The sequence below is a fragment of the Calypte anna genome, chromosome 5A (assembly GCF_003957555.1).
Source record: "Calypte anna isolate BGI_N300 chromosome 5A, bCalAnn1_v1.p, whole genome shotgun sequence".
Classification (NCBI taxonomy): Eukaryota; Metazoa; Chordata; class Aves; order Apodiformes; family Trochilidae; genus Calypte; species Calypte anna.
The window spans coordinates 31,181,407-31,193,408 of record NC_044251.1 but is presented as its reverse complement, the minus strand read 5'-3'; the positions used below and the strand labels follow the sequence as shown (position 1 = coordinate 31,193,408).

The 12,002-nt window shown below is 41.4% G+C and overlaps 1 protein-coding gene across 1 annotated transcript in view; it reads right to left on the bottom strand.

Moving 5' to 3' along the window:
- Window positions 1-11,592, bottom strand: part of EML1 (EMAP like 1) — a 77,477-nt gene extending 65,885 nt beyond the window's left edge. The window contains 1 exon segment of the mRNA XM_030452431.1: window positions 11,319-11,592. Within this exon segment, the coding sequence (XP_030308291.1) occupies window positions 11,319-11,385 (67 nt within the window). The 5' untranslated portion in view covers window positions 11,386-11,592.
- Between the last annotated feature and the right edge of the window lie 410 nt (window positions 11,593-12,002).

Here is a 12,002-nt window from a genome sequence, read left to right as displayed (position 1 = left end):
CTAGTTCCTGCAAGAGTATTTTTGTTCAAATTTGTCAGTACACAGAGACCTTGTGGATCTTCCCTTAACCCTTGCCATGAGACCACTGTAATCAAAAAGAGATGCTTCAGCTGTAGGCAGCCAGACTTGATTCTGAGAACAGAGTGTCAGCATCACACTGATGGCATTTGTTACCAATTAATTCTGGTTTTAGGGTATGCCTTTTCCTGCAAAGTTGTGGAATAATCTGATCAATGTGTTCTTGAAAACAGTGTGTTCCTAAAAAAAGACAACAGAAGAAAGATCATTGTTCTTCTGATATAAACTTTATTTAGCTCTCAAAAGTAAAAACAAAAATTCTAAGAAATACAGTTACAAAGCTTTAAAGTGCAAGAAAAAAAGGAGATGATAAGCAATCAGGAATTAAAATTTCTGTGTGTAAAAACATTGTGAGTACACCTGTGTGCCTGGGGCTAACAATGAAATTCTTTTGAATCAAATGTGATGTCATATTCTGCAAAGAACATAAGAAGATTTACAAAAAATTTTGGGATTCATAGCTTCCAGAGAGAAAAATAAATAAATAATACAGAGAGACACACAGGAAAGCAACCATACAAATAAAACATTCACTACATAAATTCAGGAACTCAATAGTAAAAAAAATTATCCTAGTCCACTCCACTTCGAACACAATTGAAAATGAAATTTATGATGCATACATAATTTTTCACATCTATGAACTTTTAATTCCAATATAAATCATATTTATAGCAGTCAAAAAGTCCTTTTCCTCTTTATTATTGCCTTCTAGCAGCTGCTTGCCTCTCCCCTGAGCTGCCTTGCACGTTGTTTTATAATTTCGCCCACCACCACTACGCCTGGCACAATACAGAAAAAAAAAGGGGACCACTTCTACTTGCAATACAAAACAGATGGGTATCACTTCTAACTTGGATTAATTTATGGATGCTGTGCAACACATGGTGCCACAAGCAGCTGCAATGACAAAAGCAAGGGTCCAGCTCCACAAGATAAAGGCTGATCTAGAATTTGCTGGACTGCCTGCAGGACCCTCTACTCCTATAATTCATCTTCTGCTGCCTCTGGAAGCAGATTGAATTTTCTGACCCGGCAGAAAACTAGCACAGCAAAACCAAAGCACCGCACACACACGCACTGGGTAATTTTTTTTCTGTTGGGTTAGCATGGTAAAGTAACTCTGACAAATTAGTCTGTCAAGTTTTGAGTGGGTAAAACCATGGGGAGCAAGAGAAAGGGAAGCGAGACCTTCCTCCTGAGCAGTCCCATGGTGCATGGCAGGTTATCTGCTACAGCTATTGGAGCCTGAGCATGGGAAAGGATGGCTGGGGGGGAAGTGGCATCAGGTTTGCCCCCAAGATGAGAATCCACTTAACCTGAGAGTCCTGAATTTAATACTACCTTCCAGCTCCCACAGCCCTTTGGTTTCCTAACCTTTACACCTAAGCAACACTATACACTCTCTTATCCCCTAACACCGATGGGCCCAGCTCATCCCCTGTAACATCCCCCAGCAGTCTCCCCATCTATGCCACATTGTATTCCTTCCTTTCTTCATTGAAACATTATCACTTGGCAGTACTCATCTTCAAAGTTACTAGTTAGAAAGATTTTATTAGTTTGTTTTATTTACAGTGTGTATCAGAAACAAGGTAACTTTTTTGAAAATAAGCAGATAAAAGAATGGGTTCTTTCAATTTAGCTTTGCCTTTGGGAAAGGAAGAGGAGGAGGAAGAGGAGGAGGAAGAGGAGGAGGAAGAGGAGGAGGAAGAGGAGGAGGAAGAGGAGGAGGAAGAGGAGGAGGAAGAGGAGGAGGAAGGAGGAGGAAGGAGGAGGAAGAGGAGATGATAAGGGAAAAAAAAGAAAAAAGAAAAAAGAAAAAATTAAAAGAAAAAGAAAGGAGGAAAAGGAAAGGAAGAAGAAGAAGAAAAAGTCATAGGTTGCCCTCTTATTGATTTACCCTGTTTAAACTCATATTGGAAATAAGTATATCCATTACCCAGCATAATATCTTCATGTAAGAGGTTAGGGTCCCAGCAAGAGTATCCTACCTTGGAATGATGGCTACAGAATGGAATCCCTCAAATAACTTACACATGAGACAATGTTGGAATAAACCACACTACTCTGTTCACTGCAGTAAAGGTTTACCTTAATGCTTTACATCAACAAACTCCACAAAAAATTATCAGATACAGGTATCTTGCTTTTGGGAGACCATATCAACAAACATCTTTTCCAATTTCCATGAGGTTTAGTAATAAAGCATTCATTTAACACAATGGCAAACATTTTTCAATTCCATAGCTGAATATTTAATTCCTTGACTCAGTTTCTTACCCATTACAAAAACCCAAACAAACAAAATGGAGCATCCAGGTCACCAGACATACTGGCAGGGAATAACACAACCAAAAACCCTATTTGTAAACTGTTTCATACAGCTTTTAAAACAGAGGTGGAAACACTGAGCTATTAAATAATAGAAAGGCCAGGTAAACTGCTACACCCACATCATACCACCACCACCACCTTTAAAACGACTGGCTTGGATCTTTCAATAAGGCAGAACTGTTAAAAATGTGAAGTCTTGATTTTAGTTCTGTCTGATTCATTCAACTTTGCTCAAAGGAAGCCAAGAGTTTTTAATTTTCAGTTCTAAACATGATCATTGTCCATACTGAGCTTTTTGATAAGCAAACCTTTAATAAATGTTCAGACCTACAGAACTGGTCAAGCCCAGTATGAATCCTATGGTGCCATGGTCATGATACTAAGAATCTCTTCTTAAGAAAAACAGTGGAACAAGAAGCAAGCATCTTTTCAGGAGTAAGGTACCAACCCTATTTCTTGTCAAATTAGAAAGAATGATGGTAAGAGACTAGAGCCACAACTCTTTAAGATGACAGGGAAACTGCCCCAGCTCTAGCTGCCACACCAGTACTGTTCTGACTTTGATAACCACTGCCTCCCTCTGCATATTTTAGTTCAGAGGGTGCCTGTGCAGTGATCATCTCCCCTTGCCCCTCTCTGGCCCACATGGTGGCCAGGTCTTCCTACTCCAGTAGCACACCAGGAGCACTGGAGTGCTGCTGACTGTTTGGCCCTCAGTATCAGACTAGATGCAGTCCATGGTAGATGCAGAGACATAGAATCATAGAATCATAGAATTGGCTGGGTTGGAAGGGACATCTGGGTATCAGTCTCCTCACTACAAACTGGTTTGCTTTACAGATTTCTTCCTCTTGTCCCACATTTCCTGCTAATATAGATGTAGCACTAATATACAGAATTGTGGAGTTGGTGCAGCTTACATATACTTCTTCTAAAGTATTCTACCCAACAGCTGCAGATCCTGGAGCATACCATTGCAGGAAGAGTTTCTGGATGCCACCAGTAACTGACCCTAGCCTACCCATCTGCCAGAACACATACCAAAATCCCAAATTTTAAAAGTTAATCTTTTCTAACTTCTCAGTAGAGAAGCCTTGAAAAATATCTAAATGCTTAACTTTAAAATTGTATGTGTGAAATCTTTTGTCCCAAAGGATCATTAAAATATCTGAACACAGAGGAAATTACATATTTCCAGACTGAAATAGACACCACAGGGATCTCACACATGTATCATCTAGCATAAAAGGGAGAAAAACAAAACAACTACCCTAACACCTCCATCCGTGCACGATATCATACAGAGTTAGTTAAATTACAGTGGTGTATATTCTTACTGTAAGAGCTAAAATTTCTAAGAATCCTCATTTTCTTCAATTCAACAGGAGTTTGCCATGAGTGTTTCCAGAGTTTGAAATTACAGTCCTTCTGAAGTCCACAGCCAAACTCACAGCACCAGGATTTTGTCCTACTCCAAATCACAAAAGTACTGTTTACTTTGGCACACTGTGCTATTTTAGATATGCTTTATACCCATTCATCATGTAATCCATGGACAGAATCTTCTCAAATCCAATTTTAAAATTTAATGCCAGAATCGATGTTTAGGTTTACATTTAGGAACCTAAAAAAGATGGTCTCATTTTTCACAAAACCTTGAGGACAGTCCTGGCTGTCGCTGCCCTATTACTGTGGTCTGTATTTGGAAGAAAGGCAGAAGCACAGAGAGTGCTTCAAGGATTGGCCTGAGTCTCAGGATATGCTAATGCATCTCAGCTTTTTATCAGTTGAGCTAAAGACCCCCTTGCCCCTTTGGCCCTGGCAGCCACACCAGACCACCCATCTAGCCACAGACCTCCTCACCTCCAAGGAGCCATGCTTTGAGGGCATGCAATTCATCGGACACTGAGTGGCAGGGACCATGTCATGCAACACATTAAGCCTAATGTGCTTATTTCAGGATCAGGAGGAGGTCCCACCTGCTGGACCCTGCATACTGCTTAAAGCAGCATCTCCATTTAGAGTTTACATCAATTAATATAATTGAAAGCTTGAAATCATTATTGTTTCTCTGTCTCTACTATTTTCATATTGAAATGTGCTAATCTACTCCTGTGTCTTAGGAACCTCACATTTTAAAGCTTGTGTTCACACACAATTCTTAGATGACCACAAGCCAGTAGTAAGATTTCATATATCAACCTCAAACAGATTATAGAACTTACACTTAAAACCAGAAAATATTTCTTCTTTCCTGTTTGCAGGAAACACACAAGTTTCCAATCAAATACAAGGTCTATGCTATTAAGTGTTTTTATCAAAATGAGATGTTTATTTCAGATTTTAAATCCAAAAAAGCAATTAGTTCCTACATTCCACAGTATCTCAAAACATTGCTAGTGACCTCCAATAATAGTGTTCAAACAAATATATTATAGTTATTCAATAATCAGTCATTTCAAAGAAAGAAAATGATGGCATGTCAGATTTCACCCTTTGGAAGTAATGGAGTGTGGACAATCTCACTTAATTACTTTCCAAAGAATTAATTTAGTGAAATCATGTTAACATATCATTATCCCCACCCCATCTCCCTAAAAAACGTCAGGGAGCTACTTCCATATTTTAATTATGTAATGGGCAAACATTTTAAATTATGTTTCATGGAAGAGGACTCCAGAGGTCCTTCTGCACTCCCTTGAAGCTTTTGCAATATCTTCTGGTTGCTCAATTAGTGTCATTTGTGAACAGCAAGCACCCCACAAAAAAAAAAAAAAAATAGTCATTACATTGTTTCATGCATCCTTCCTACTTATTTTCTCACATCTTCCTCTACATTTTAATGATCAAAAGGCAGGTTCTTCATTATAGCTTTGCAAAATTTCACTTGACAAAAGAACTGAAGCATCAACTTTAAAATCTTCATCTTAAATTTCTAAGCAAAGGAGAAACAGGAGGGAAGTCAGGATAAAACCTATTAAAATGTATGTCACCGACTGGTGTACTCCCTCACTGCCTGCTCATGTATTCACTTTTTAATAATGTACTTCTAATGCAATTTTAATCCTTATTTGAATTGTTGCACATGGTTTAAGCTTAAATAATAGAATCCAAGTTTTGCTATTCTTAATTACAACTTAAAACACATATTTTATAGGCTCTATAAAGTACTATTATTTTTTTAACTCCTTGAAGATCAGATAAAGCATGCTTTTCTGCTGAGAGCTCAATGCTTTCATTTGCAATTCTGTATGTTGTTTTATTCATGATAAAAGATTTGATACTTGTTTCTCTCCATATTGCTAATACTGACACAGATTCTGTTCGAGGTGTGACTATCACCAAAGAATTACCTCATGACTGGTCAGTATTTTCATTTGTTTTTAAAACATGGGTGGGAAAACAAAAAAACAAACAAAAAACCTAAAATCAGTGTTATCCATGGCCAAAACAAGCTTTAATTGTTCATGATTTGGAAATAATAGCTAATTGAAGAGCAACAGATTCATTTTACTTATATAGCATCTTATTTAAAAGAATAATTTGTGTTTTAATAAGCTAACAATATATATTGTGAAAGTGTCCATTACAGCAAGTTATTTTTTTTAATAGCATACTGATTTATTCTGCATTCAATTACTGCACATAAAAAAACCCATGTGTTTCTGTATGCCACCCCTCCCCTTTATTCCAGGACAGAAGTAGTTCTAGATAGAAGTTTAAGAAGTTGTTAAAAAAATCAACTTATATTCTATGTAGAATATAGAATATTTTCCAAAATGTGCAAACGATGTGGAGTCCGGTACAGCATTACATGTAAGGTTTGATTGTTAGGAATCAGAACAAATCTCAAAGAAAGGAAAAATAAGAAAATGGTCTCCAAGCAATTCTGAGTAATAAAATACTCTACTGTCCTACAAAACAAGCTTTATGTGGAGCATCTTCTCCACTCCTGAGCTCAAAACACGTTGCTGTCCTGGAAAAATGTCTTGAGAAGAAACATAAGGAAGCCTGGTTTGTCTGTTTCTGTTGTTACAGGCTTTTGAGAAAAACAAGTATGATTAATGTTATTATGTTTGCAACATGTTTTGGAACATACTTGCAACATCTTAAAGTTAAGCAACAAATTAAACCTCATTTTTGTTTGCATTATTCCTAGGAAGTGACCACAGTAAAACAAATCACCGTCTCTTCCAACCCTTGACAGATTTGAACTACTGACCTTAAAGCTCTCAGGCTTAGTTTACCATTGTTCCTTCCCTAATCCATACTACATTTTGCCATTTTGATCCAGCTGTAGAAAGAGTGCAACTGGCTGCATTTTGGAAGGTTAGGAGAGAGGAAGTGTGAGAGTCAAATGGGAAAGAATAGCCAGCTGCCAGAATAATATTGTCCATTAAGGTTTCCTGTTTGTCATTCTCTTCCTCAGCAACAGTCCAGTGCTCCATGAGTGAAAGAGAAAATGTACAGAGGTTTGATTTATTTCCATGAATGGTGGATAATTACAGAAGCAGAAGATTCAAACAGGATCTAAACTGACCAAAACTAGTACATGAACTGATTCACACAACTTACTCTTCACAACTTAAAAGTAACAGTGACTGAAAATTATAAAAGCTATCACCTGTATAAAATCTTGATAATATGATTTAGTGATTTCAAGAGGAAGGAGGGAGCTAAAAGGAACTGTAACTTTTTTTAAATTATATTTACTCTTATTTCTTTTCTTTTTAATGAATATTAATATCGTTAGTATCACTTCCAAATTTTCTCAAACTCAAGTTCTTCTACAAGCAGTTATACTTCAGGTAATCAGTTAAACACTGTAATTAACATTATGGAATCCCTTGCCAAATAGATCAGGTTCATTAAGAGAGAATCTGTTTTACACTTTTTTTACTGCTTTACCCCAGTGTTCTAAATTTGAATTTTCTGTCAAACAAGGCATCTGTGATTGCACAAATAGTCATTTGACAGCTGCAGTTTTCCCACTAGCCAAGTGAAGAATATGAAGATGCTACAAGTTGCAAAGTATATATGAACCAAGTATAAATTCTCACTTCCTTGTCTAAGTCCATACAGGCATTTTGCAGAACACAGATTTCACCCTTAACATCCTACATGCCTAATAACACTGCCCACATCCATTAGCATGATGCAGAACATTTTCACTAGGTGATTGCTATGGCTATAAATGGATAGAGAATTGTGATCACTGGACCCACTCTGCCCATGCCCTAAATGCCTCCCCAGCCTGCCTCTAATCACTACTAATTGCTCTTGCAGCTCAACAAATCAGATGGAGGTGAGATGAGCACTGCCTGTAATTCTAACATGCACCTTGGTCTGTAGAGCTTGATATCCAGCATGATTCACTCCATCATTTTTTAAGTAGATGCCAAAAACCTCAACTCTATCTTGTCTTATCAGTACTCTCCCACTTCTACCTTCAGTTTAAGTATCACATTACTAACACCCTTACTGACTGTAGATAAACATAATGGTTTCCAAACTAAGAACAACATAAACATTACATCAATACCAAGGAGAGTATCTATAACCAGGCATGGTTATCCATGCTTTACTTTTCAATATGCCAAATAAACCAACAGTGTTCTTCATTACCAAGAAAGTGAGAGGTAAGTTGAGAAGTGTCCTTAGAAAGCCATTTAGAGGAGTTATTTTAGTGTCTATATACAGAATAAGCACAGCAACTAGCAAAGCGTTTCATGTATTTGAAGATACTGTCCTCTGAAAATCAAGATTTTAAATTAATGCAATAAACTCCACAGTAGATGTGTACTTTCTTCTGAGTTTAAAACTAAGGCAACTAAGGCAAGAAAAGTGAAATAACTTTTTAAAAAAATCAAACAAACAAACAGAAAACCCACTCATTTGTATTTCTTACTTTGATGCTATCTCCGACTGACACTTGTGTTCATTAACACGTTTCTCAAATGCCAACCCTACCCATACTGCTCTATAAAACAGTTGAAGAAAGTAGGTGTCTTTGAACTAGCTGTGCTAAATATTTGCCCTAGATTTTAGACACACAGCTCAAAATGAACAGATTTTCCTCACCTCTTTCTTCTCTCCCTTCCTTCTCCATTTAGTGTATTTTTTACACATTGCAAGCCATAGAAATGCACTACTAAGCAATCACACAGACTAGATCTGCAGATGAGTAAAGAGGGGGAAGAAAAAAAAAGACTCAAATTCTTCTCCTGAATCTAGATCCCTTTCTAGAGAGAAAGGGAGACTTGGGTAAGTTTGCCCTCATATTACTGCTTTCCTCTCTTACCAGGTCCTCCAACAGCAGGGATTGTGCTCATCACTCCAATCACAACCTTCTCTGCCCACCACTGCTCCTTTCCTCCCCCACCCCACCCACTCCAAGTAGGGAGAAGTGGGAGAAGCTGCAGCCATCCTTGGGCCCAGGCTAGAGCTTGATTCCCTACAGGTGATCTGCAGTTGTTTTTATAGGAGCACAGGCTTTGTATCCTGATCTTTCCAGACACACTACATACAGGCAGTTGTTTCATCATTTCTTCAGTTCAAGAACATCAGAAAATTCCATCATGTCTTTACTTGCAACACTAAAATTAATGCTTTATTCCATGTTCAGAACAGAAAACTTTACAACATAAAGCAATGATCACTATGAGTGCTTGCCAGCCATTTCTCTATGTCACTTTATGCTCTATCAGAATCCCATTTTCCTTTAACTCTCCACTACTTACTCACTGCTTCCTTCTCCTTTATCCCTGCCCCACTCCCAACTTCACATTGTCTTTCATACCACCCATTACACCTCCAAGAGCTTTCCACTTCCCTGTAAAGCAATTTTCCTCTTTCAACCTCAAAGCCCTCAGTGGCATTCTCCACATGTATTTTTCATCATGGGTCATGTGTATCTGTGTGAAACATCTGATCACCTCAAGGAAGTACTCAAAGGCTTGATTCTCTTGTTCTTCCTTGTCTAATATAGTCTCATTGAAGGTTAACTCAGAAAAGGAAAGGCTTCTGAATCAAACCACTTTCTTTTTTAAAAACAGAACAAGACAAGTTTACAACAGCCCTTGAGTTCATAATCTACAATGAGATGGCAGCTAGGTAAGCAATCACATCTGTAATATGAGATTCTAACTTTAAGATTTTAAAACCTGTGTACAACAAAAATACAATATGGCTATCACATATAGTATGTGCTCAGAGTTACAAAATCAACATGAGTGACAGTCCTCAGAAATAAGCTACTCTGCTTACTCAAACTATTCAGAAAGTGCTGCTATTCCTACTGCTCCCACATGTGTGCTGCTACCATGAACACTGTAAAAGCAAAGCCCAGGGATTTTGGTAGGAAGACTGCTTGCTTATAAAGGGATTAGAGTATCAACTTTGAAATACATTGCTGTATGTTTTCTTTTTAAAAATACTTAAAATGAAATATTTATTAAGTTTAGGCAAAACAGGCATCTGCTATTAGTGTAAAACCCCCATACATAGTCATAGTTTTCTCTCCTGTCATCACACAATGCATTGCCCACACTCACAATTGCTCATTGCACTGAATGCTCCCACAATCTCAAGGTCCACATGTATTAGTTTTCTGATTACGTCTCCCCTTCTTGCACCACACCATAAAGAAAACAATGTCACATTTATCATCTTCATTTCTTCCAAAAGAAGAGGCAGTTATATTTGATGCAGTTGCTGTCATGAAGCAATTCAATATGAACCTGATGCCAGCTGTTCAGATAGCAGTAGAAAGCCAGACCACTACTACAATCTGGAGGAATAAGAGATCTGCAAATAAATTTTCAATGAAACATGAGAATACGAACAGTTGCAATTTTACTGCTAGGAAGCATTACGTAGGATAAAAATAAGGTACTTTGAATGTAAAGTTTACCGTGAAGTAATGTTACTCTTTGTAACATTTAGGACACCAGATTTATTACCCCCCAAACAACAGTAAACACCAGCTAGCTGAATAATCCCAAATACTATGCAGGCCAATCTCCAAATACCTCTTCTGAGGGTACTGGCAGTTCCTCATCGACTTCTGCTTTTTTTACGACCTGTCACTGCAGCCCAGCAGCTCCACTGTCACACCGCCACCGCCACCACCCCCACCAACCCCTACCTTAAAAAAATAACAGAAAGAAAACACAGTAACTGCAGTCCAACCACCTTAACCCCACACAGACAGCTGACAGACACCTCAGAGCTGCCCTTGGCTGGTGCGGAGAGCCGCCAGGTGGGCTCTCCGAGGCGGGAGCGGGGCGGGAGTGGAGCGGGGTGCGGGCAGGGGTGCGGAAAGACCGCCCCTGGCCGCCGCGGTGCCACTGTGCGCTTCAGGGTCACAGACGTGCGCTCACAGCTCGGTCGCGTAGACAAGAACGCACACACGTATTTATATATATATGTGTATATATATGTTCGTGTTGCATCCGCACAGTAGAGACTCGCAGCGGTGGGTAATCGCCTGGACTACCAGATCTGCCCCTGAAGCAGATACACACATATCGATAACATACACACACACGCACGCGCGCATATATATATACATATATATATCACACACGCACAAATATGTATACAAAATCCCTTGAAGGAGGTGCAGAAGTTCCTCACCGCGGGTCCCCGTCGCTGAGGGCTGGCAGGTTTCCCGCAGGATAACGGGGGAACCTGAGGGGGTGAAGTTTCCTCCCTCCTCCTCCTCTCCCCGAGTTACGCTGCAGAGCCGGGCGGCCCTGGGCGGGGGAGACGCCGGCGGCAGCCGCAGGCAGGCCCGCTGCCGGCGCTGCCTTCGCCGCGCCGGCCTCCGTCTCCGCCCCGCCGGGGCGCCGGGACCTCGCCGCTCCCCCGGGGGAACTGCGGGAGTCGGTCCCCGTCCTTACCGTTGCAGAACTGGAGCAGTGAGGAGGTATCGTAGAGGCTGCTGTAGCTGGAGAAGCCGTCCTCCATCCTGCCGCTACACTCCCGGCCTCTCCTCGACTGTCCCGGCGGCGGCCCGCTGCCTCCTCGCCCACACGCTGAGGAGCGGAGGCGGCTGGGGCCGCGGCGGCCTGCTGCCTGCCTCACTCAGTTACCATGGCAACCCATTCACTCCGCCGCGGCTGGGGCGGTGGCCGCTCCGCTCAGCTCTGCTGCTGAGGCGATGGGGGCGACCCGTGGGGCGGGGCGGGGAGGGGCGGACCCGGTGCGCCGTCACGGCGGGGCCGGTGCAGGGAGGGAGGCGGCGGTGGGGGTCATCTCCTCACTGGCTGCCGGGCTGCTCCCCCCCTCGGCGGGCGCTACAGACCGCACGCTGGCAGGCGGAGGGGAGATCCCAGCGCCGCAGCGGCGGCAGAGCCTTGTCAGAGATCCCGGGATCTCGCGGGAAGGGAGCCGCTGGGCGGGTGCGGGCGCCGGGAGGGCCGGGAGAGCACAGCGGCGGGGACCGGGGCACTGCTAGCTGGAGCGGGGAGATGCGGGCGGGGGGCTTGCGGGGCAACGATCCGCGTCTTTCGGCTGGCGCGGGACCGGCACGGCCATTTCGCCTCAGCGGCCCCAGCGTCGGGCCAGGCCACCCCTGCACCGCC